Source organism: Nycticebus coucang, chromosome 4, assembly GCF_027406575.1.
Source record: "Nycticebus coucang isolate mNycCou1 chromosome 4, mNycCou1.pri, whole genome shotgun sequence".
Lineage (NCBI taxonomy): Eukaryota > Metazoa > Chordata > Mammalia > Primates > Lorisidae > Nycticebus > Nycticebus coucang.
The window spans coordinates 42,280,946-42,308,165 of record NC_069783.1 but is presented as its reverse complement, the minus strand read 5'-3'; the positions used below and the strand labels follow the sequence as shown (position 1 = coordinate 42,308,165).

The window sequence follows — 27,220 nt, the reverse complement described above, 5'->3', positions numbered from 1 at the left end:
TGCTAAACAACAATGACAACTACAAAAAAGAAAAAAAAGCTGGGCATTGTGGTGGGCGCCTGTAGTCCCAGCTACTTGGGAGGCTGAGACAAGAGAATCACTTGAACCCAAGAGTTTAAGGCTGCTGTGAGCTGTAACGTTATGGCACTCTACTGAGGACAGCATAGTGAGACTATGTCTCCAAAAAAAATTACACTTTATAGTAGTTTTATATATAATTCATGTTCTCTTACAAAATGTTACAGATTCTAGAGTGATTTTTGATGTGGGCCATGTGAGTTTATTCAAGTTAATAAATGTAACTCACTTTTAAGTTTTCAGATTACTTCCTGGAGACCCAGCCTATTAGGTATTTGTATTTTTAAATTTTAAAATTATAGATTTTTTACTCTTTCTTCTGACCTTATTTCATAGACTCACAGATACAGATATAAATATATAGGTAGCTATATATAGAGAGATATATCTATGTGTATGTGTGTATATATCATAATGGATTTTTTGTTTAAAGAGATAATAGGTCTGCACATGGTGGCTCATGCGCCTATGGTTCCAGCACTTCGCTTGAGACCAGGAGTTGCCAGGGTAGTCTCTACCAAGTAAATTAAAAACAAAAGAAAACTGGGCATTCTGGTGTATCTGTAGAGTTGATTTTCTTTAGGTGTTACTTGTAGTTTATTAAAGCAGGGACTAAACATTAAGTATAAACTTTTAAAAATTTGTATGTAAAGCTTTAAGAGTGATGCATATATACTGAAATAAGCATGGCTCAAAAATTTGAATGCAGAATTAATGCATCAACATTAATTTCTTCAAAGGATTCCTTCAAAGGATTATTGCTATTTTTGAGTAGGGTTTTAAATTATTTCTAATGCACAAAGGAAATCACAGATTACCTTAGGTCATAGAAGCTAAAAGTATGATGCCCCACGTTTCGGCTGTGAAGCAGTTTTCAACTTTCTCCTTTTGATATTCTGTTGCTCATACTGATTTCATCCTGCCTAATAAAAGTGGTATTTTTCTGTGATGATTTCCATTGCTGGCATGACGCAGTTGAATACATGAACCTAATAAGGACATATTCATAGAACCTCACAGTATTAGAACTGGGAAGGAAGCCCAAGGCCCTCACATCAGCCATGGTAATAATCTGCTTTTCATCACCACTTTTAGAAATGTATCACATTGCTGCAGCTGAGCTGTATAAGGACTCTGATTTATCAGTAGGATTGAAATCCAGAGTCCTGTGGGTGTATAGCTATCTTCATAGCCAAGCACATATCATATTTTCATTTCTATCACCAAAGTTTTAAAATGAAAGATTAATGATGTCATAAATAATGTAAGGAGTATAAATTCTTATCTTTTTAAAATGACATGATCCAGTAAGTCAGCATGTAAATAAGACTGAAAAGAACTGACTAATCATTTAGTTTATTTCTGTCTCCAGTCCACTTTGCATGAAGTGTTTCATTATAAATTTCTAATTCACTTTGTTGGCAACCTAAGAGCAGTAACATTGGTACTTAAGATTACTAACAAACATATGAATTATTTCCATTTTGCTATTCTTATCTTTTCTGTTGTTGTTCTGAGCATGTATAATCTTCAGAAGCATATATTTGGAGACCAAAGGCTATTAAAATGTCGCTTTGATTGACAGAACAATTATTCATTCATTTATCGATAGCTTTGACCTAAGGTAGGGGAAATACAATTGAGACGGTGGTATTCTAGTTTGGGAATTGATCTGAAAAAACAAATCTTGCTACTTGAAAAAAATCATGTGTTAGTTTTGCTCTTCAGAATGTTTTAATAGTTTTTCATTAAGTAGAATTTTAGAAAGGCAATAACTGAACTTGTGTCTGAAGGCAGGGAAAATACTGATTACATAAAGCTTTATATCATATGTGGTAGCTACTGTACCATTTCTCTTGTATGACAGTAATCTAGCCTGCAACATCTACTTGTAGTTTTGAAATTAACCTGTAATTTAGTCTTCACCCCAAATGACAAAAATTCAAATGGCTCTGTGGGGTGCCTGGAGATGCACTGTAAACAGGACCTAGTGAGGGGATACGGGAGAATTCCCCCAGGATAGGCTTGTTTCACTGTGTCAGTATTCCTGCAATAAAATTAACGCTTATTCCTTGTATTTTACCTTATGGCTACAACTTAAAATCTTAATCTAGCTAAAATAGTAATTCACTCTAGGGCAACGCAACATTTATATAATGGACAAAAATGTTAAGGCTTTAACAGAAAATGTAGAAAGGTTTTCTTCCATTTGAAAATGGTTGTGTATGTGAGAGAAATTTATATTCTTAACAAAGATTGTCACTAGTTGTACTTGGGCCCATATCTTACATCCTGCCTCCTTTTAAATACATTTCATACTCGCTTTTTAGAAAAGAGAAGATGAACTGATACCAGGAAGGCCGGGACGGCTTGCCAGTGCCCTCCTCCGTATACCCAGTAGCGTTAGGCAAATCAGTCAGTCTCCAGGTTCCTCAATTTCCTCATCTCTTTAAAATAGAAGGGGGTGGGAAGTAGAATTGGATCACATCATCTTTATAACTCTCATACTGTCATTTTCCTTTTAAAGGAACAAAAGTACTTTTTGAGAACCCACAGGCATGTATTTCTACACCCCTGTTTAAGAAACTCTGACTTGATTATAGTAGCTTTTTATTTTAATTTCTCACCAGGTAAAAGAAGCTTTGACTTTATAATTAGATTTGTAAAAACTTACCTGCAAATAAAAAAATGCTTAGAGTTTTCTTAGAATTCACTGGCCCATAGAATATCCTAGGCAGTGTGAGAAAAAGTACTATGATAAAGATGAAAAGAGCTTGAAAATTCCTTGTTACCTGTCTAATGGGCATTTAATAAAGGTTACCAGGTCTGAAATTGTTGAGGGCCATAAATGCACATAAGTCGTTGGAAAAAATGCACGACCGTAGTCTTTGCTTTTAGAAATAATACATTCTTACGGCAACTTATTACATAAGGTCGTATTTTATTCATAGTAAAATCAGAAAATGTCTTCATCTATTTGGATTTTTTTTTTTTAAGTACCATTTAGCAAGCAAAATAATAAAAGATTGAAACAGAGTAGCTAAACAGTAGGGCTGCTAATGATGTGTGTATTTTGAACATTCATTTATATATGTAGGGATTACTTTTCTCTTTTTCCATTTTGGTGTGGTGGTTTTCTGCCTTTAAATAAAGCTCAGTTGTTTACATTTCGATTCGTCATTATACATCTCTTTAAAGTAGAACTGAGAGATTAAACAGGATTAGATACATTTTATTAATTGTTAATTTTGTAATGTTTCCACAAGGGATGACTTACGTGGTGCTCTTGAAGCCACCATTGACTGCCATGCAAAGTATAAAGTACTACCAAGGATTCATGATGTCTTATGTAAACTGGTAGAGAGAGGAGAGACTGATCTAATTCAGAAAGGTTAGTCACCTTCTGATATCTTAATGTAATTGGATTTTTTTCCTTCTCACTTATTTAATCTTAATGTACGGTTGTGAAGAGAAACTTCAGCAGAAGGCAGATGCATCCAGAGGAGACGTCAGTGTACTTGTTAATAGAAAAGAAAAATGGATATACTTTCGGAATCATAAATGTCCTTGATTCTACTATCTGTTCATCTTGAAAAATACCTGTTATTTTTGTGTTCTATTTGGTGATCTATCTTTATGAAGATATTTACACCTATCCTCGCTACTTCTCTTCAAAGCTAGTCTTAGATACTGAATGTCAGGCATATATGCTATTAAGTAAGAAATAGGTATAATAGAAAATTAATACAGCTGTAATCTTTAAGTTATTATATTTGTTCTACTGTAAGGTTTTCTTGTTTGTCTGACACCTCATATGATACTGCATTTCTCTCTTCTTTCTTCTAATATATATTCTTCTTTCCTGCAGCAATGGACTTTGTGAGCCATGAACAAGGTGAAATGATGATGCTCTATGATCTCTTCTTTGCCTTCCTACAAACGGGAAATTATAAAGAGGCCAAGAAGATCATTGAGGTGTGATTTTTAACTACAGTATTCTAATTGTACAGCTATTTAAACTCATTTAAAAATTTTAACCTTTAATTACACTTGTTCTGATTCATGTTAATAGAATTCAATCCCAATAATGTGGAGGGAGGGGGGAGCTCGGACAGCTTCTTTATTGTATATAATTACAGTTCAGAAAAGGCAGTCTGGTTGTATATTGAATTTGTTTCCTCACTTTGTTAAATTCACTATTATATATCAAAATGATATTTGCATATTAAATCTTGGATTGTGGGACAATTAAATTAAACTGGCATTCCTGGGTGTAAAGTTGCTAATCCTCTTTGCCAAAGAATTCTTTGTTCTTAAAAGCAGTGGAATTTAATTTGCTGCAGACCATGCTCAGATTTATTTGTAATGCTTGTCTACAAGTTAATCAGCCAAACAAGTGCTGTCTGCAACTGTTTGGCATTTAATTTAAATTTTCCTCTTCTTCTCTCTCTTTTTTTTTTTTTTAACTATGGTAAGCAGCTTATGGGAAATGGTAGGTGACAAACTTGGCCTATTTAGGATTAGTTTGTTTTATCTAGGCTTTACTAAATTTTCCTTACTGAAATTGGTAAGTCAAAGGCCAACTATAAAGTCTGTCCAAATTTGATTAATTTCATTATTAAACAATTCTGTGTTCACTAAGAAAACAAAACATTCCATAGAAGATGGATCCGTTGCCTTCAGAAAAATTTCATGTGATTAAAACTGTTAACTTACTTCAGTAATCATGCTTCTCTCAGATTTATACTTTGCTTTTATTCCATGTCTTTTTCCAAAAATAACCACACAGGGCATGATGCAAAAGTGATGTTTTTATTTGTATATTGATGCAATGCTTCTTATGAAATTGAAAGTATGGGCACACCATCCCCAAAATTAGTGTTTCTCCTGATGTTTTTCAAAGTCTAGTGTAAGAAAGGGAGGACTGGCAAATTAATTCAGAACTTTCTCCTTTCTGTCTTATGACTCAGTTCTACCCACCTGTCACAAGACAGTGGGGCATGCTTTCTTGGGCAGATGCTTCTGTAGCTCAAGTAGTTCATTTGCATTTTCTAGAAATGATGTAAGTTTTCCATTGAAAGTTCACAGTGAATCTGAAAATTGCTCTATATGCATAGTGTCAGTATTACCAGGTCATTGGTCAGAGGGGAAGTGAAGCCAGGTTTTCAGATAATTGCAATGAGTGGCTCTATAGGAGGAAACTATCACTTGCGTAGGAGGAATGCAATGAGTGGCTCTATAGGAGGAAACTATCACTTCCTTCTTTGCGTAAGGAAGATACAATAGAAAGCATTAAAGGGATAAGAGGGTTCTCATTTTGTCTTCCATCTACTTGCTTGTGTGATAATGGACAAGTTACTAAACCTTTCTAAGCTTCCTCATCTAAAAGGAAATATAATATCTTGTCTTTAAGATTCAGTCACATAATGTATGTAAAGCAGCTTGCATGTTTCCCGGATATGGCAAGTGATCAATAATATTAACTCTCTTTGCCCCTTAAAGGTGGGGATTGTGTTGTCTTCTTTACCTCCCGTAATTCACGGTGTGATGCTTAGCGTAAGGTACATGCCTGTCCCGTGAACAGACAAGAGAAGAGTGCCTCTGAATTACCTTAGAGTCTACATCATCATTTAGGAATGGCTGTCTGCTATGACAGTTTTCTTAGACATGTGCAAAATTTTTAAAGGGAAATGAACAAACTTACAGAATCACTGCAGGTACCTTAGGGTAGGACAGCAAGCTGTGTAATATATAAGAGTGTACTAACGTACATTTCCTGGGGTTTGAGATTTTTCTTTGTTTTTTTTTATACTTGATGGGAGAAAGAAAGTGGGAACCTGGTTTCATTCAGCAGTAAAAATTCAAGACCTAGAGTAGTCTTGTAATTGTTTAAGGTCTATTGAAAATATAAAAAGTATGAAAATTAATAAACTAGGATCGTATTACCATATGAAAGCAAGCTGTAAGTCTTGAGCAATATTTTGTCATTCTCAAAACGCAATCATATCTTCTCAATGGGTAGGTTCACTATGCTTGAATTTCCAAAGCTTCCTTGTATTTGAAGCACTGTGGAAGATAACAAGATAAGCCAGTCTGGATGCTAGCATAAAAAGAAGAAAGATAACAGACACATTTCAATGTATAAACGTGACCTGTTTTGTTTTAAAAATGAGTTGGTGTATGTATATCATGTATCATACGTAATACATTTAACATAGTCTTCTATTTTATTTCTATACATGGATTATTGCAGGAGGGTAGAATAATAGCTAGTATTTTTACAAAATATTCTCTTTTATTTTTAGAGTTTTCTATAATGAGCATATATATTTTTATACTCAAGTAAAATTATTCTTATACTCCTTTGAAAGAGAACAAAGTGAATCAGACTTGGATCAGCTCTAACTGAGCTAACGGGAAGCTCCTTGAAAATGAGAATATATGAAGATACTGATACATGAGTTTGAAAGTATAAACCCCTATAGGAAAGATATAAATAGTTCCGAGAGTTCAAGAGTAGAACTTACTCCCAGTGTGAGAAATGAGGAAAAACTTTTCTGTAGGAAATAGGGCATGATAGCTATGCTAGCTCTTCAGTATTGGGAAGGTTGGTGGGGTTGGAAAGTATATTAGAAGTAGAGCAAAGAAGTAGAAAAGGGAAGTCTCTACGTAGTTCGTGCATCCTGGGCTATCACGATTTGTGAGAAACGTTTTAAAATTACAGTAGATGGTTCCCAGGTTGTAGAGACCCTCAGTATCAGAATAAGGAAATTAGAGTTAATTCAGAAGTCAGTGAACTCTAAACAGTGTTACAAAGAACTTTATGCTAGCAGAAGGTTGTAGGATAAATTAAAGGGGATTTGAGGCAGAAAGATTAAGGAAAATCTGAGTTAGGATAGTGGATGTCGGGATTTTTTTTTTTTTTTTTTGCATAGGAATTTTTTTTATTATTAATCATAGCTGTGTACATTAATGCAATCAGGAGGCACCATACACTGGTTTTATAGACCATTTGACACATTTTCATCATACTGGTTAACATAGCCTTCCTGGCATTTGGATGTGGGGATTTTTAAGACACTTTACTCAACCCCTCAAATGATATATAATTAGACCATAGAGACCTTAGTTGACAGATGGTAGGATAAATTAATAGAGGCATAAGACTTAGATCTGATACCGCATCTCCTATCATGAACTCTTAAGAGCGGTCATTGGCAGATCTCTCCATCAGAAACTTGGGAAATGAAGTGTTAGCTAAGGTTGTGTATAGCACTTGTGCGGCATTCCGTTTTGACCAATTCCCCCGCCCCTTCTCTCCCTTCTTCCCTTCATCATCTCCCTCTCCTTCCTTTCACAAACAGTTGTCTGTCATATCTCACAGTCTAGTGGAAGCCATGGATCTTAAGATAGATCTTTTTTTGAACCTGAAAATGCAGTACTTTCTGAAGGATAAAGTGTTGTGGGCAGGACCTGTTTGTTTCAGAGAAGGTTTTTCTCAGGTGGAGATGTTTGGGATGAGCACTAAAAGATGAATAGGGGCCACCGTGAGTGAAGAGGGAAGCATTCCAGGCATGGAGAACCAACCGCGGGTGCGAAGGCCCTTTTTCCTTGTTCTGCTCCTTACATAACACTAGTATGACACTATCTAGAGTGTCCTGTACGTTATTAAACACTTACTAAATATCAGTTTGACTCCCTTCCTTTTGTGTGCCATTCTCTCCTGCACTGAAATCAACTCCTTTCTATCTTCCAGACAGACCTCTGTAGGCTAAATGTCTCTAGTTCCTTCCGCTCTTTGTATGGCATGTTCTGAAATGAAATAATGCCATTGAGCAAATGTTTACAAATTTGCATGAGTATACAATAGGTATATAAAGTTTGTGAAATACATTTTGTGTTTTGCCAATAATAATATTCTGATTTTTTCCCCTTGTGCATAGACTCTAGTAAAACTTACACATTTTATTACTTAAAATATGCCAAGTATAGGCTTGGCACCCGAAGTATAGTGGTTACGGCGCCGGCCACATACACTGAGGGTGACGGGTTCAAACCCGGCCCGGGCCAGCTAAGAAACAATGACAGCTGCAACAACAACAACAAAAATAGCTGGGCGTTGTGGTGGGTGCCTGTGATCCCAGCTACTTGGGAGGCTGAGGCAAGAGAATCACTTGGGCCCAAGAGTTTGAGGTTGCTGTGAGCCGTGGCCACAGCACTCTACCAAGGGTGATATAGTGGGACTCTGTCTCTAAAAATATATATATATATATACGTATATATATATATGTGTGTGTATATATATATATACGTATATATATATATGCCGAGTATAAAGACTCATTCATTATTCTTTGTGGTTTTTCTGTCCTCATATTTAATGTATATATCTTTTATATGTAATTGAAATTTATTGAGTCATCTATTTAGTACTTCACCCTTCTTCACTGCTTCTTCATTTCCCAGCATACAGTTAAGAACTCCTCTAAAGGGCGGCGCCTGTGGCTCAGTGAGTAGGGCGCCGGCCCCATATGCCGAGGGTGGCGTGTTTGGACCCAGCCCCGGCCAAACTGCAACAGAAAAATAGCTGGGTGTTGTGGCGGGCGCCTGTAGTCCCAGCTGCTCGGGAGGCTGAGGCAAGAGAATCACATAAGCCCAAGAGTTAGAGGTTGCTGTGAGCCGTGTGACGCCACGGCCCTCTACCCAAGGGCAGTACAGTGAGATTCTGTCTCTACAAAAAAAAAAAAAAAGAACTCCTCTAAACATTATTATTATTTTATTTTTTTTTTTTTTAGAGACAGAGTCTCACTTTATCACTCTCGGTAGGGTGCCATGGCATCACACAGCTCACAGCAACCTCTAACTCCTGGGGCTTAGACAATTCTCTTGCCTCAGCCTCCTGAGAGATGGGACTACAGGCGCCCGCCACAACACCCAGCTATTTTTCTGTTGCAGTTTGGCAGGGGGCCGGATTCAAACCTGCCACCCTCAGTATATGGGGCCGATGCCCTACCCACTGAGCCACAGGCACCACCCCTAAGCATTATTTTTAATGATTATATATTTCCACTTTACAAATGAACCAAAGTTTGTCCCTTTGTCCTTTGAGAAGCACTTTCACTATCATAAATAATAATTCACATCTTTAGTTACAAGCATATTTGGTTTTCAGATCATTTCTTAGAAGTGAGTCAAACGCTATTACCATTTCTTTTTTAAGAGAAAGTTTTAATCTGTCACCCAGGCTGGTGTGCAGCGGCATCGTTGTAGCTCACCGTAAATTCAAATTCCTGGGCTCAAGCAATTCTGCCTCAGCCTTCCAAGTAGCTAGGACTACAGGCATGCTCTATCAGGACTCACTAATTAAAAAATTTTTTTTTGTAGACACAGAGTCTTGCAGTGTTTCACAGTCTGGACTTGAACTCCTGGCCTCAGGGGACACTCTTGACTCAGCTCCCAAAATGTTAGGATTACAGTGAGCCACTGTCCCTAGTTCATTACCATTTTTGAGGCTTCTGATACATAAAGATAATATGTTGTTAGGTCTTTATAGATGGGACCTCTTAACTTTATGGTTCACAGTGGCTGAGACTGAACTAAAGCCTGACCTCCTGAGTTCTATTCCAGTACTTCTACTGCTGGGTCTTATGGCAAAATAAGATGACATTTCTCTGTAAACAAACAAAAGTGACTTCTTTCTTCTGGTCTATTGTGTTTAATTTAGTTCAGTTATCTCCCAAGAAGAGAGTGCTGTAGACCATTTAAATAAAGTAGCACTTTGTGGATTATTCATTCTTTAAGACAAGACATTAAATCCAGGGAGAGATTATATATATATAAGTATAAGAAGTAAAAGAGTTGTCTGAAATGTTAAATAACCATATTAAAGATTTCTGCAAGGAGATATTTAATTTTACCCTTAACCCTTGGAGCAGTTAAGTAATCACTTTCTGAATGCTTGCCATTTCCCAAGCACTGCTGCTTCTCCATGCAAACATAAGATGGGTACGATTCTGGTTTAAATTTAGTTAGCATATGTTATTCTAACCTCTTCCCTTGAATTTCAAACCTAGATTACCAGCTAAACAATATGACTGATAATGGTCATGTATATCTTCGTATGAGCCTCATAAAACAACTTTGAGATGTAATTTGGGTAAAGAAACTTAAGTTCAGAGTGTAGAATGTAAAGCTTGTTTATTAGTACAGGTTGAGTATTCCTAATCTGAAAATTTCAGATCTGAAATGCTCTAGAATGTAAAATTTTTTGAGTACCAATGTAACACTCAAAGGCAATGCACATTGTAGCTCTTCGTGGATTTTGGATTTTCAAATTTTGAAAGGTCAGCTGGTAAATTCCCATACTATGCAAATATTCCCAAAAGAAAGAAAATCCAAAACACTTCTGTTCTCAAATAAATAAGAGAGACTTAACCCATAATAGCATGAATTTGAAATCAGGCCCTGATTTCCTGTTTTCTGTAAGTTCCTCTGTACCATCCCTACCTCCATGACCTCCTGGTCCCTCCGTATCCTAACTATCAAAACAGTGTAGCCTTTCTCTGAGATTACTCTTGCTTGACTTTTCCCTCTCTTCTTTTCAGCTGTTCTTCCTTTCCGTTCCATTGCAGTCAGGGTAAATGTGATGTCTTCTCAAAGGGGGACCACTTCTCATGATGTGGTCTAGTTTAAAACCAAACGCTTAGTAGCACAGTGGTTATGGCATCAGCCACATACACCGAAGTTGGTGGATTCGAACCTGGCCCACGTCAGCTAACCAACAATGACAACTGCAACAAAAAATAACCGGGCGTTGTGGTAGGCACCTCTCAGCTGCTTGGGAGGCTGAGGCAAGAGAATCACTTAAGCCCAAGAGTTGGAGGTTGCTGTGAGCTGTGACACTACGGCACTCTACTGAGGGTGATAATGAGACTCTGTCTCAAAAAAAAAATTAAAAAATGCTTAGATTCTAGTGGTCTCCCAATTTTTGTTACTCTTTTTATTCTTTATTAGATAAAATTCACCATTTGTGTGTGTTTGAGACAGAATCTCACCCTGATGCCCTGGGTAGAGTGCCATAGCATCATAGCTCACAGCAACCTCAACCTCTTGGGCTTGAGCAGTCTTCTTGTCTCAGCCTCCCAAGTAGCTGAGGACTACCAGTGTGTACCACTACACCTGGCTAATTTTTCTATTTTTAGTATAGATGGGGCCTGGATCTTGCTCAGGCTGATCTGGAACTCCTGAGTTGAAGCAGTTCACTCACCTCTGCCTCCCAGAGTGCTAGGATTACAGGCGTGAGCCACTGTGCCTGGCCTTAAGTTCAGAGTTTTTAATCTCATTTTGTCTGCCTTAATAAGCCAGGATGGCTCTTACATATACACAGTCGTTTCTGGAGCTGGATTTTTTTTATTGAACTCTGTAGTTTCAGTATATATCAAAGCTCATGCAGATTTATACCCACTCTCCCATGAATGAGTTCATTTAACACCTTGTCTTTGGGATCGGGTTTAGTTTAAACAGGTTTTGTTAATTGACTTGCCCAGCCTGTTTTTCTCTTCATTAGACATGGTTTTTAAGTCTATCTCTCAAGATTTTTGAGAAAAGGACAAATGCTAAAAAGGTTTCATATATGCTATGATAACATTTTTCCTCCCTTGGTCTATCCTAACTATGGGGATAAGTTGAATTGACGCTTAAACAGTACAGGTTTGAATTCCACATGTATAACTATACACAGATTTTTTTATTAGAAAATATACTCGAAAGGTTTTGGAGATTTGAAAAAGAAACACAAATGAACCCCTGTAGCCTAGAAATAATAAAAACATTTAAGAGCGGTAGGTATGTTGTGAATGCATAAAATATATGTAGATACTAGTCTTTTAATTATTACCATAAAATAGACACAAATGTATTATAAAAAGTTAAAACTTACGCACACATAGCATCGTTCATGGGTGAAAGAAATATAAACAAACAGAGATGCAGCGTTAAACCATACTGTATTAAGTCCACTGTGATGATACTGTGCTGCTATGATAACTTCATCTTCACCTCTTACTGCTGTTGCAATTATTTTGTTCTCAGTATCTACTTAAAACACTCTGCGAGGCTACTCATCTCCTTGTGAGTAGTTCGTCTCTCCAATAAATTGCATATTGCAGTAGAAAGCCAACTCTTACATATTATTCATCCATAAAACTTGGATAACACCGGGGGACCCACACCCAGTGCCAGTAGTGGTGCTGGGAAGTGTTCCCAAGTAGCAGACAAAAGTGACAATTGTTACGAGAAAAAGTTGAATTACTTGATATGTACTGTAGATTGGGGTCTGCCGCTGCAGTTGCCCACCATCTCAGATAGAAAGTCATCTTGTAAACAGATGATGCAAGCTTCGGGTATCGATAAAAATGGTGCTATAAATGTATAATCTCTCTTTCTTATGATACTAATATTTTTTTCTCTAACTTTATTGTAAGAATATAGTATATAATACCTAAAATATACAAAATATGTGTTTATTATTAGTAGTTTATTAGTAGTTAAGTCTTTAGGGAGTCAAAGGTTGTACATGGATTTTTGACTGTAGGGGGTTAAGGGTGATGCCCCCAATCCTTGTGTTGTTTGAGGGTCAGCTGTACTTGGTTGGTGTTTTAGCTTGCAGTTTTTTTTTTTGTAAGAAGCAGGCTCTCACTCTGTCTCCCAGGCTGGAGGACAGTGGCTATGCACAGGGGCGGTCATAGTACACTACAGCCTTGATCTCATGACTATAAGTTAGGGATCCTTTTGCCTCAGCTTCCCCAGCTGCTGGGTCTACTGGGATGCACCACTGTGTGCAAGTCAGGTTCATGTTTTTGTCTGTCTCTCTTTGAAGTCCTCTTGAGCACATAGTTTTTCCTCCTACAATCTTAATTAGATGACATGAGGCTAAGGTGAAGTTTTGTTATTTTCTCCATTTTACATTTTGAGCAAGAGTCTCAGGAAAAATTAAAACAGTTGAAAATTCCTGTTTGAATCAAATTTAAGGTAATCGTGCTTGAGAGTTTGAAATACAGTTGGAAACTTACATTGTTTCACTTAAAAGGTGAAAATTATTTTATATCATATTTTTACTGGTATACTTAGAAGTTTATTATAATAGTAGCAAATTTACATCAGAGTAATATTGTAAAATTAGAGTAGTTAACAATTATTTTTTTATTTGGGAGTGTTTTGTTCCCCTTGTACAATTGAACCTAGTCCTGAGTTGCAACTGAAGGAAAGTTGCGGTTTTTGAAGCATTGTAACCCAAGTGGAAACAAACACACCAGTGTTTCAGCAAAAGTAATTATTTTATCCTCACTATCCGTAAATAGATTATATATAATAAAAACAGAAAGAACTAGAGGAGAGTTTGTTGTTTTAATTAACATTAACTGGTTTTTGATGTTATACATAACATTCTAATTAGAATTCTGTTTTCCACATTTTTATTACATTTTTTATTTCTGCTTTCAACTTGCAGTGTTTAAAATTCAGTAAGATGTTAAGAGATAAGCCAGAAATGTTGACTGTTAACAGCAGCCTAGGAGATTTAGTTAATCTGACCTAGATGTTCTTTTGATGATTGAGATTTGTATGTGAAAACAGTTCTCAATTTCAAAATGAAACGAAGGAAGATCTGTTGTATAAATCAGCTGTCCTTCCGATGACAGGCAGATTAATCAGCCACAAACAGAGTTGGCTATAAAAGTTGTGCTATTTAGGTGGTTGGTATTTGGATCAGCAGTAATATTGAAAGTTGTTAGCAAATGTAGCCCTTGCATTTTGCCTTGGTCTAAAGAGGATTATTACTAGTTTTTCAAGGCTTTTATATACTTTGGTTGGTTTCATTTTCAATGTAATGCTTGTGAGACTAAATAATGCAAGAAAATTCTTGAGTAGAACTTGTGTCTGAATGAAGATATTAATGGTATTTGAGAATGTATTTCCACAATTAGTTTGTGTATTTCTTGTTTGTCTAAATGTAGATATTGTACGATGAGAATGAGAACACTATCCAACTTCTGTTGCACTGCCTTTTCAGTCATTTCACCAAAGCTGCCAGATGACAGTTTCTGCTTCAGTTCTTAATTTAACATTGTACAATGTTTTTTAAAATTAAAAATAATGGGGACTTATAAGAGATTAGATTCGAGGGATACCTGGTTCCGTCAACAGAGCTGAGTGGAGCATGCAGTAAAGGAGCCTCCTCTAGAGTGGAGCAGCCAGGGCTAATGAGTATGTAGTTTTCCTATCATAATGCTGTGATTGAAATGTAGTATTTAATGGTGAAGCCCCGTTACAGATGATGAAAATACTATAGTTAGAGTGACAAATCCTTGGAATTATGTTGAAATGGTTGGCTTTTATTCTGCTATCCAAAATTGTAAAATAAGTGCTTTGAAGCCAGACTTATTGACTAAACCATAGTAATTTCTAATTGAAGATACAATATATGTCTCAATTGTTGAAATAAATGATGACTATGAACAGATTTTAAGTACTTAGCTAGTTTTATTCTTTAAGCGTTTAGTTTTAGATGCTAAGCAAACGTTTGTAGTACACAGTAGTTAGAATACCTTAATCATTGTAAATTTTACAAACCATGTTTCTTTTAAAAATAAAGCCATTAGTTTATTATTATAACAGTTGTTAATAATTCTGTGTAGCACATTGATGATTTTTGCCTCCTGAATCTCTTGAGATATCTCAAGTAATTTGTGAGTGAGAAAGATCACACCTGTGAGTGTTACACCCGTACATGTTTTAATTGACATATTTTGGAGTTTAGTTTATTACTTCTTTTTAGACCGAAGAAACCATAACCATTTTATTAACAAAAAGTTTCTGGGATGAATGCTGACCTGCAAAGCAGCATTTTGAAGTAACCTGCATCTTCTAGATACAGATTGTAAACAGTGGTTGTGTTTTATGCACTGTTCTAATCTTACTTAGATGTGTTTGACTAACTGTGGGATTAAGTTAAAGTTTATTGGCAGTTGCAGTATAGTATAAATGTTGTATACTAGTGTATATAGTTTAATATGTAAGTTTAGTTTTGTTGAGTTGTAATATAGTTGAATATAGGTTTGGCATATATTTGGCGGCAAGTAGATTAGAAAGAAAATTTTGTCTTTGAGAAAAAATTAATATTTAGCTAAAGACTTACTTGGGTGCTGTGTGATTATTTTATTTTATAGACTCCGGGCATCAGAGCTCGACCTTTACGGCTTCAGTGGTTTTGTGACAGATGTATCACAAGTAATCAGGTTTGTGTTTGATATCTGACATCTCAATCATCTAAATGTGAGTAGAGGGCAGGTGTCCTACGTGGCATCGGAACATGTGGGGATTTTGAGAGAGAGGATTGTGGAAGCAGTGTTATTTATCTTGATTGTTTTCCAAATAAGTGAGAGCTTATTTCTTGCTCCTGAGGTACAGCAGGAACCCTAAAAAATGTTAACCTGGGCTTGAAGATATTTTGAATTCTCTAAAATGCACCTTTGGGGAGGTTCCTGAAACCAGACACTCACTTGATCTTAGCCAAAAGGCCAAGAAGCGATCCCTCAACTAGATATTCATGTTTTTTTCTTTTAGAGACAGAGTCTCACTTTGTCACCCTCAGTAGAGTGCCATGGCATCACAGCTCACACCAACCTCCAGCTCTTGGGCTTAGGTGATTTTCTTGCCTCAGCCTCCCGAGTAGCTGAGACTACAGGCTCCCACCACAAGGCCCAGCTATTTTTTTTGTTGCAGTTTGGCCAGAGCCTGGTTTGAACCCACCACCCTCAGTATATGGGGCCGGCGCCCTACTCCCTGAGCCACAGTCACTGCCCTCATGTTTTTTTCTTAATTCAGCCTTATAACTTAAAAAATAATTTTTTAAGATTGTGGTAAAATAGACCCAGAATACAATTTATCATTTTAACCATTTTTAAGTGTGTAGTTCAATGGCATGAAGTATATTCATATTGTGCCTGGCCCTTTAACTTCAAAGTGAAGTTGATTTACTCTTTAGATAAAGCAAATTTGGAGGATTATGCAACTGCTGATTGTTAACTATAAAATATGTCCCTTTATAAAATGTTGATACACTGTTAATCTTATTTTTAAGGTTGAAACTCTGGAAAAATTAGTGGAGCTAACAGAGAAGCTATTTGAATGTGATAGAGACCAGTTGTACTACAGTCTGCTAAAACTATATAGTAAGTGATTTAACTGTTCCTCATGTATTCATTTATTTAGTCTGTTGAAGGCAATGACAGGAAAAAGAGGTAGGCTTTGAGAGAATGTCAAATGTGGAGTCTGCAGCAGAGGTCAAATTGAGGCTAGATTGAACTTTTTATCATAGAATGTTATGTTTTATTGCTGGACCCTGTACAGTCTTCATGATTTCTGACATTCTTATTGCAGTAATGAGAAAATAAAGTCTTCATCAGAACCACAGAATTTATTTATTTATTTTTTTTTTATTTTTTTCTGTAGAGACAGAGTCTCACTTTATGGCCCTCGGTAGAGTGCTGTGGCCTCACACAGCTCACAGCAACCTCCAACTCCTGGGCTTAAGGGATTCTCTTTCCTCAGCCTCCCGAGTAGCTGGGACTACAGGCCCCGCCACAACGCCCGGCTATTTTTTTGGTTGCAGTTTGGCCGGGGCCGGGTTTGAACCCGCCACCCTTGGTATATGGGGCCAGCGCCTTACCGACTGAGCCACAGGCGCCGCCCAGAACCACAGAATTTAAACAGAACTTCTTGAGGAAAGACAATTCTTTTCTTTTCTTTTTATTTAAATCCTTAAGTAGATTTACTGGTCACTTTTACAAATAGGTAACTATCTACACTTTCATGTATATCTACCCTTTTGCAAAAACAAGCATGTCTACATAGGGACTCATCCTTAAGCAGTTTATTTTTAAATGTGATCCTGTTATATTTTTGACTTAGGTATACATTACAAACATTTTTGTATATTTAATCGTCTACAGATAACTAATGTACTCAATGAATGTATTTTAGTTTACTCAACCAGTCTGCTATTACTGGGCATGTGAATAAATTTCACTTTTCCCTAATATAAAACAAGACTACATTATTCATTTTTGTACCTTAATCTTTAACCACCGTGAAGGTTTCCTTAGGCTGAAATCCTAACATTTGTATTTGACATTTTTGAAACTTTTGACCTACGTTATCAAAAACCATGTTCTAGTATATATATAGCAGTGGACCCATTTGGAAGATTGACAGTCTCTTTTAGGGTATGTGGGTAGATGGGAACACGTAGGACAGTCAGTGACTTTTCCCTTTTTGCCTCATAGATATTTGGTCTACATTTATTGTTCTCATTTCGTCATTACAAGGTTTTCTTTACCAAACATAGACAACAATAAACAAATAGATTTGTCTTTTTGAACTTGTGTTTATTAATTTCATTGGAAGCTTTTAATTACATCTTGATGGTATGTATAAGTGAAATAAAACTTCCCTTAAAATTCTAAATTTTGGTTGTATTAAAATTCTCACTTCTTTTTATAATTCTTAAAACTTTGGCTTGAATGATCAAATTTTCACATACAGTGCTCAGGTTGGTGTTGAGTGTATAGAATTAAAAGCTTTTTGTTTTAGGCATTTAGTCCTTAAATTATGGATTATGACCTATATTTGAGGGTTAACTCCCCATTCACCCGTCCCACTTTTCTTTTTTGAAGGAACTATCTCATTCTAATTTTATACAAACTTCAAAAAAAATCCTTTTTTTTTTTTGTTACTATCCACCATAACCCAGAAATACTGACTTTATAAATCAAAATGTATCTTAGCATTTATTTTTATTTTTTTGAGACAGAGTCTCACTATGTTGCTCTCAGTAGAGTGCTATGGCATCACAGCTCACAGCAACCTCAAACTCTTGGGCTTAAGCGATTCTCTTGCCTCAGCCTCCCAAGTAGCTGGGACTACAAGCACCTGCCACAATGCCTGGCTATTTTTTGTTGTTTTTGTTGTTGCAGTTGTCATTGTTGTTTAGCTGGCTGGTGCCCCCTAGCCACTGAGCTACGGGCACCACTGTGTTTTAGCATTTAAAGTAGTCCTCATGGAAAACTGTATAACTTGATCATTCAAATTAAAATATCTGTAGAGCCTTACTATGCTAGATGTTATTATAGGCACTGCAGATATAAAAAATAGTGCTATGCTGAGAATCACCCCCACAACCAAGACTTAAAAATACAGAGTTTAAGAACAACTGTAAAAATACATGAAGTACAGTGGCAATTCAGGGAGGGGGGAGAGGTGGCTAGCTACACTAACTTCTTTTTCCTATTCAGATGAACTTATACTATAGTTTTAAAAAAAGAAACAAAAAATAATACTTTTAGGTTCTTCTTGCGATCTCCTTTAGGGACGTGCTGTCTCTGGGTTTAATACCATTTTCCGCTCCTCCCCTATCCGCTCTGTTGGACACCTGCCTTCAGTTTCTTCTTGCCCTGTATTTAAGCCAAATAGTCTGGGGAGCTTAGAGGGTGTAGATGGCCTCAGGTGAGGCTGGAAGCTGTGGAATCCTTACAGGGAAGTATACTTTTCAACCCCATTTTTATATTCCCACCTTCTATAGTGATGTAAGTAGGTAATCTGGTTCTAATAGCCTCAATCCTTTCCTTTCTGAAGAAAAAGCAAGCTATTTCTTGCCTTCTGCAAGCCCTCTCTCCATTCCTCCCTCAGATTTGGACCATTAGTTAAATATTGTTACAAGGTAGCATATGGTATAGAGTGATATTTGAATTGTGGTCCTATTATACTTGATGGTAGATTTCTGGAAAAAAAAAAAAAGATATTTAGATGGGGATTTCTTTTTCATGATAGGATTTTAGTCCTTCAAATGGGTTGGGTTAGTCATTGGGGGTATATGTTAAAAAGCAACTTCATTTTAGATGAGTTTCTGTCACACACCCAAACACACTTAATTTTGTGGTGAACTAAAACATTCTACAGAAACATGCACAAAACAAAGGTACAGCCAGCACCCATGAAAACTGTATTAAGTCTTATTATATCTTTATAGCTTAAATACTAGCTGTTGTAATACAGCTTTCATTTTCAGCTGATTCAAAATAGTATGAAGTTCATACATGATCTGTTACAAGAACCTGTCACGTTGCAAACTTTAATTCTATCCATTCTGATACATTTTGACTTTTCATTGTTACAGTCTTGTAAAATTAACTCCTGGAACCTACAACAAAAATTACTGGAATGAAATAACTCCCTTACCTGCCTAAGGAATATTCTTTATTTCTCAGTGACAACACTGCCACCTTCTTACCAAACATTTTTTTATGTTCTAAACTTTACAAACAGCCTTTTTTCCTTTCTCCCCCCACATTGAAAGAATATGAGTTGTCTTGGGCTATACATTAAATACTCAAACGCTAATGAAAGCTGATGAAAACATTTAAAAATGGTCCAATGCATACTGTTTGCGATATTTGACACCACAGATGAGCAAAACAGTCCTTGAAGAATCTGCATGCCACGTGCCACAGGTTGCGCACCCCTGTATCTAAACACTTTAATTTCCTCTTTACGAAGTCTATCCAATAAAAGTCTAATAAAGAAGTCTATCCAAAATAAAGTTGCTTTAAATTTATAATTTTGCAATAAAAATGTTGTAAATCTTTTGAAAATATTTACAGTTTCAATATTTAGTCTAACTTGAGCTACTTTTACATTATTTCTTCAAGTATGTATAGCCATTGACCTTTTTTTCACTCTGTGTGGCCTTTTCCCTCTCCATTATTACACGAGTAAAATGAATATATTCTAATTGTCAAAGATTCAAATAATAACAGTGGTATACTGGCTAAAAATAAAAACGTCACTATGTCTACCCTCACCTCCAAACTCCCCTACTGCAGTTGTCCAACCTTCGAATTTACTCTTTCTGCGTTTATATCCATATATATTTTACATATGCACCTATATTTTATGTTCTGTTTTGACTGTTTTATACTTCACATGTTTCATGTTCTATATTATGTTCTGTGGCTTCCTTTTCTTTAAATTAAGGACTTGAAATAAATTTACAGAAAGAGATAAATACTTGGTTTTTCTTTCTTTAATTGGCAATCCTAAGTGCTGGTGTCCCAGATACCTCCAAAACTGTTGAGTGATTTTTTGTTTTAATGAATTCATGTTTTTTAAAAAATACATTTGTGTTTTAGTCTTCTCTTTTTTTTTTTTTTGAGACAGAGCCTCAAGCTGTCACCCTGGGTAGAGTGCTGTGGCGTCACAGCTCACAGGAACCTCAAACTCTGGGCTTAAGCGATTCTCCTGCTTCCACCTCCCAAGTTGCTGGAACTACAGGTGCCTGCAAAGCCCAGCTGTTTTCTGGTCACAGATGTCATTGTTGTTTGGCGGGCCTCAGGCTGGATTCGAACCCACCAACTCAGGTGTATGTGGCTGGCGCCTTAGGCACTTGAGCCATAGGCACTGAGCCAATTTTTTTTTTTTTTTAACTTTCAAATCATCCCATCTTTGGTCTGTGAGAATCCCATCACATTAGCTCTTACGTTATTTGAAACTCCCGTTAGTCATTGATAACTCTTTGTTATCAGGCATAACAAGACAAGAATTCTTCTTTTTTTTTTTTTGGCCGGGGCTAGGTTTGAACCCGCCACCTCTGGCATATGGGACCGGCGCCCTACTCCTTGAGCCACAGGTGCCACCTAAGACAAGAATTCTTTTTTTTTTAATTTATTTATTTATTTTATTTTTTGTAGAGACAGAGTCTCACTTTATGGCCCTCGGTAGAGTGTCATGGCCTCACACAGCTCACAGCAACCTCCAACTCCTGGGCTTAAGCGATTCTCTTGCCTCAGCCTCCCAAGAAGCTGGGACTACAGGCGTCTGCCACAACGCCCGGCTATTTTTTGGTTGCAGTTTGGCCGGGGCTGGGTTTGAACCCGCCATCCTCGGTATATGTATATGGGGCCGGCGCCCTACTGACTGAGCCACAGGCGCTGCCCCAAGACAAGAATTCTTATCCCACGTAATCCTTAAATTAGAGGGGAGTGATATTCATACTAGGATACCTTCACTAGGTGATTGGCAAAGAGAATCTGGAAATTGTCCCATCGTATCAGGAATGTGTAAAAACTTGTCAGCTTTCTGATTAAAACCCTGAACTAGAAATCTTCATCTCTTAGTTTAATACCATAGAGAACATATGTAAAGTGCCAACTGTTACACATCCCCCTGAGACAGAGTCTCACTTTATCACCCTTGGTAGTGTGCTATGGTGTCACACAGCTCACAGCAACCTCCAGCTCCTGGGCTTTGGCGATTCTCTTGCCTGAGCATCCTGAGTAGCTGGGACTACAGGCGCCTGCCACAACACCAGGATATTTTTTTGTTGCAGTTTGGCCAGGGCCGGGTTTGAACCCGCCACCCTCAGTATAAGGGGCTGGCACCCTACCCACTGAGCCACAAGTGCCATCCTGGATTTTTTTTTTATCAGGTAAATTTTATACTTTGTATATTTGAATACTTGAATTTTATGTTACTCTAGAACATTTTGATGCAGGAAGGCATAATTATTACAGCTCATGAGAGTTTTAGTTTTGAAAATTAGCTGTAAGTGTAATATTACTGAGACTAATTTTATTATCAAAGTATGTATGAAATCACTCTGAACGTTACGTTAATTCTACTGTAGTCCATTGAAAGTCCAGACTGTAGTCTGTTTGACCCAGAGGAATTTTCCTACTCAGTTTTACTTTTTCTCTATTGCTGATTTCTGATGGAGTGTGAATGTTTTGGTTTTTCTTCTCTGATTATTTACTTTTAGGAGTCTGTTATTTAAAAACTTAATTTGTGTTGGGGGGGACTAGGAATATCCCACTTGCTTTATTTCGGTATTTTTCCTCTCAAATGGTGAGGATCAAATTTATTTGTGTTTTTTGGAGTAGTCGTATTATAAAATCCTCTTTCCTAGAGCTACCACAGACAATGTAGATATTTCTTGTACATGTTTACAATTTGTTTCCATTTTTTAAGAAAAATATCTCACTCTGTTGTCTAGTCTAGAGTGCTGTGGTGTCAGCTTATCTCACAGCAACTTCAAACTGTAGGGTTCAAGTGATCCTGTTGCCTCAGCCTCCTGAGTAGCTGGGACTACAAGGCATTCACCCCAATGCTCTGCTAATTTTTCTACTTCTAATTTCTGTTTCTAAAATTTTTCTATAGAGATGGGATCTTGTTCTTGCTCAGGCTGGTCTCAAACTCCTGAGCTGAAGTGATCTTCTAGTCTTAGCCTCTCTAGAGTGCTGGAATTATAGGAATGAACTACTGTACCTGGCCATATTTGCAAATTTCTAAAAGAAAGCTAGAGAAGTTTTTCTTTTCATTTCATGATTTTATGAACTTAAAGTCATGTGACATCTTGCTCTAGTATTCACAAGCAGAAATCTGTTTACTAAATTCAATGACCTTGGGTGGCGCCTGTGGCTCAGTCGGTAAGGTGCCGGCACCATATACCAAGGGTGGCGGGTTCAAACCCGGCCCCAGCTGAACTGCAACCAAAAAATAGCTGGGCGTTGTGGTGGGCGCCTGTAGTCCCAGCTACTCGGGAGGCTGAGGCAAGAGAATCGCTTAAGCCCAGGAGTTGGAGGTTGCTGTGAGCTGTGTGATGCCACGGCACTCTACCGAGGGCCATAAAGTGACACTCTGTCTCTACAAAAAAAAATAAATAAATTGAATGACCTTTACTCTTTTCACCCATGAAAATGCCTGAAAATAGAGTTTTGTTTTACTATATATATACAGTGACTGGATTACCATATGGAAAGAACTGGTTTTATTTTGTTTTTTAATAAGAAAGATTTTTGCTTAATTCCGTTGTAACAGACTTCTTGGTCCCCATAATACTTAATCTAATAGCATTATCTGTTGAGATAAGAAATCTAATGTCCATCATGCACTATCACAGAATAGTTTTTCAACAGAAGAGAAATAGACAATTCTCTCTTTTCAACTAAGTGGTAAGGGTTTATAGATTTGTCATTTTTAAAGAGAATGATATATTTAGAATTAAGTCATATTAGAGCCTCAGCTTTGTACTACACAGTATACATATATCCATTATCTTTGCAACGATTGAAAGGCGTAGTTTATTTGTCTGTTTCTTTTTTTGTTTTGTTTTGTTTTTGTTTTAGGTGCACAAAGCTTTATGTCCATTTGGTCCAAGGCTTGGGAAAAGACTGCAAGGTGTTTAAAAAGCTGCCTTGTGGCTGGAGGAGGAGGGGGCTCTGGCAGAAGCCCTGAATGGTTTGAAAAGGGCTTCTCAGAGGTCCCTGGTCTCCTCAGGCTCTTAGTCATGCTTTAGAGTGAGCCTTTCGTAGAGATACTCCCCCAGCCCAGCCTGGGGGCCAGCCAGCCTGTGGAGGTTGGTCAGGTGGTCGCCCATCTTCTTAAGGAGTTTCACTTCCTCATATAGGAAGTGACTCTCCAGGAATTCACAGAGCTGTAAGAAATTAGAAATCCAAATCTTGCATGGTGCCTGTAGCTCAGTAGGTAGGGCGCCGGCCACATACACCATAATTCGAATCTGGCCTGGGCCAGCTAAAGCACCGAAAAAATAGCCGGGCATTATGGCGGCCACCTGTAGTCCCAGCTACTTGGTAGGCTAAGGCAAAAGAATCGTTTAAGGGGCAGCGCCTGTGGCTCAGTGGGTAGGGTGCCGGCCCATATACGGAGGGTGGTGGTTTTAAACCCAGCCCCGGCCAAACTACAACAAAAAAAATAGCCGGGCATTGTGGCAGGCGCCTGTAGTCCCAGCTACTCGGGAGGCTGAGGCAAGAGCATCACCTAAACCCAAGAGCTGGAGGTTGCTATAAGCTGTGACACTACAGCACTCTACCCAGGGTGACAAATTGAGACTCTGTCTCTAAAAAAAAAAGAAAAAAGAAAGAAAGAAAAGAAAAGTGTGGCCGGGGCTGGGCATGGCGGCTCACCCCTGTAATCCTAGCATGCCGAGGCCTAATACTAGAAGGCCGAGGCAGATGGATCGCCTGAACTCAGGAGTTCAAGATCAGCCTGAGCAAGAGCAAGACTCCGTCTCTACTAAAAATAGAAAAATGACTCAGGTGTTATGGCAGGAGCCTGTAGTCCCAGCAACTTGAGAGGCTGAGACAAGATGATCTCTGGAAACCAAGAGTTTAAGGTTGTTGTGAGCTATGACACCACAGCACTCTACTCAGGGTGACAGAGAGAGACTCTGTCTCAAATAATAAAAATAATAATATAATAAATAAAATATTGGCAGTGCCTGTAGCTCAGTGGGTAGGGCACCAGCCCCATATACCCAGGGAGGTGGGTTCGAACTTGGCTCCAGCCAAATTGCAACAAAAAGATAGCCAGACATTGTGGCAGGCGCCTGTAGTCCCAGCTACTCAGGAGGCTGAGGCAAGAGAATCACTTAAGCCCAGGAGTTGGAGCTTGCTGTGAGCTGTGTGACACCAGGAAACAGTACCTATGACGATTAAGTGAAACTAGGTCTATGAGGGTTTGTGCAGGCAGAACCCAGGGCATGAAGATCCAAAAGAGCCCGGTTCAGGCTCTTCTCCAGGGCCAGGGCAGCTTCCATCGCGTCCAGGGTTGTGCCCCATTCATCTTGAGATGGCTTCTGCACGTCCAGGAAGAGAGCGCTGCCGCCACGCTGGTTTGCATCTTCAAGAGACCCTCAGAGCCCTCGTGCTTCTCCTCCGCCAACTCACGGAAGAAGTGGCCCACGCCTTTCAGAGCCACATGTTTGCGGTTGAAATAGTAGGCCCAGAGAGAGGCAGGTGTAGGAGGCCCGCAGATGCAAGTTGACCAGGCGGTTCACGGCTGCCTCCACATCGGTGGAATAATTCTGACGAATCTGGGAGCTCATGGTTGATCGGTAATAAGAAACTAACCACAAAAAAACGGTGTTAGCTGGCTCCAGAGGCAGGAGGTGCAGTGAAGACGGTCCCAGAGATTGCACGTGGAAAAGAAAAGAATGAGACTGGAAAATTTGCGAAGTCTGGAAAAAAGGGAGTCCTCGGGTCTGTTCCGTCCAAACACTGTTGAAGCAAGACACAGATCCAAGGGACCACCTCAAGTGCCGATATTTGTCTATTTCTGATTTTTATTTTGGCAGTGGATAATTTCTCAGTTGATTTTTAAAAAGACAAACATTTTATCTACTTGTTTCAAAGTATTTAATAAAGGGGGAGCTGTTTAGTTATTACATTTTAAGAGGTACAGGATTTCTGGTTTATAATTTAAAGGATATAGATTTTTTGGAGACAGAGTCTTACTTATTAACCTTCGGTAAAGTGCCATGGTGTCACAACTCACAGCAACCTCCAAATCCTTGGGCTTAGGCGATTCTCTTGCCTCAGCCTCCCAAGTTAGCTGGATTACAGGCGCCCGCCACAACACCCAGCTATTTTTATTGTTGTTGCAATTTGGCCAGGGCTGGGTTTGAACCCGCCACCCTTGGTATATGGGGCCAGCACCTTACCCACTGAGCCACAGGCGCCGCCCTGGAATAATGCTTTCTTTACCATCAAGTAAGAAAAAGTGCTGTATATTTTCATGGGATCCTTAGTATATTTGTTAAATTCTGCTTAATCAAATTCTACAGAAATAAATGGTGACTGGCAAAGAGCTGATGCTGTCTGGAATAAAATGCAAGAAGAAAATGTTATTCCTCGTGAGAAGACATTAAGATTATTAGCGGAAATCCTTAGAAATAGTAATCAGGAAGTTCCATTTGATGTACCTGAGGTAATTTGTTTTTGGCATAATTATAAACAGATTTTGTTGTCAGTACAATTATTTCCTAGATTAGCTGACTTTTATACTGAAAAGATCACTTTATTTACTGGTTTTTAGTTAACTGAATACTTTTTGTTTTAAAGTTATGGTATGAAGATGAAAAAGATGTCCAGAATTTTCCATCAGCTCCGCCTATAGAAAATGATCTCCATAAAGATCTGCTGGATGCCTGCCAAAGTAGGAGAAACAGAGGTAAACATGTTCTTGGGCACTTTCTAATAGGGCATGGGTGGGATCTAAGCCCAACAAAGTGGCAGTGCTCCAGGAAAGAGATCAGACTTCAGTTTTATACATCAGTTACTTTCATTCATACCTTAAATTAACAAAGACATTTTTGGGCAATTGGAAAAATTTAACTGTTAACTGAGTGGTAGGTAATATTAAGGAATTACTCTTAACTTTTATTAGATATGAGGATATTGTTATGATTCATAGGAAAATATTTATAAATTTGATATCTATAAATTATTGAGGAATGAAAAAAATCAAAATTTCTATAATTTAAAATACTTAAGCCATTAAAAACAAAGGAAGCAAATCTAGCAAAATGTCAATTGCTAATTATTGGTGATGGAGCTATATACTGGAGGTTGGGTTCATTATATTTTGGGGGTGGAGGGAAGAAAGGGTCTCATTCTATAGAGTGCTGTGGTGGTGTCATAGCTCACAGTAACCCCAAATTTCTGGGCTGAAGCAATCCTGCTACCTCCCAAGTAGCTGGGACCAACGGTGCAAGACATTACACCCAGAGCTGCTACTTCTATGTCTGTGGAGAAGGATGGTGGGGATGGAGGTTTGTATGTTGCTCAGGCTGGTCTCCAACGCCTGTTCTCAAGCAGTCCTCCTACGTAGCCTGGCAAAGGGCTAGGATTCCAGGCATGAGCCACCACATCCAGTCCATGTAGATTTTACCTAACAAATGCAAACAATGTAAAAAAAGTAAATTGAATGCTTGCATTATAGTTTTTCATAGTTAAGTCATAGTTTCATTATAGATGTATTGAAATTGTCCCACCAGATGCAATCTGTGGTGAATGGGCTTCGTACATTACAATGCTAACTTTTTTTTTAAAGGTAATAATAAACACAACCACACCAATTTAATGTGAATACCATAATTTTATTTTATTTTATTTTATATTATTTTATTATTATATTTTGAGACAGAGTCTTGCTTTGTCACCCTTGGTAGAGTGCTGTGGTGTCGTAGCTCATAGCAACCTCAAACTCTTGGGCTCAAGCAATTCTCTTGCCTCAG

The 27,220-nt window shown here is 37.9% G+C and overlaps 1 protein-coding gene and 1 pseudogene across 1 annotated transcript in view; one reads left to right on the top strand and one right to left on the bottom strand.

The window, feature by feature from the left end:
* The window catches only part of LOC128583254 (ferritin light chain-like), a 38,733-nt pseudogene extending 13,238 nt beyond the window's left edge, over positions 1-25,495 (bottom strand).
* The window catches only part of LRPPRC (leucine rich pentatricopeptide repeat containing), a 127,146-nt gene that overhangs the window by 71,991 nt on the left and 27,935 nt on the right, over positions 1-27,220 (top strand). Inside the window, exons 24-29 of the mRNA XM_053587363.1 lie at positions 3,345-3,469; positions 3,947-4,053; positions 15,303-15,371; positions 16,217-16,307; positions 25,769-25,911; positions 26,046-26,154. Of these exons, the coding sequence (XP_053443338.1) occupies positions 3,345-3,469; positions 3,947-4,053; positions 15,303-15,371; positions 16,217-16,307; positions 25,769-25,911; positions 26,046-26,154 (644 nt within the window). The remainder of the gene's footprint in view (positions 1-3,344; positions 3,470-3,946; positions 4,054-15,302; positions 15,372-16,216; positions 16,308-25,768; positions 25,912-26,045; positions 26,155-27,220) is intronic.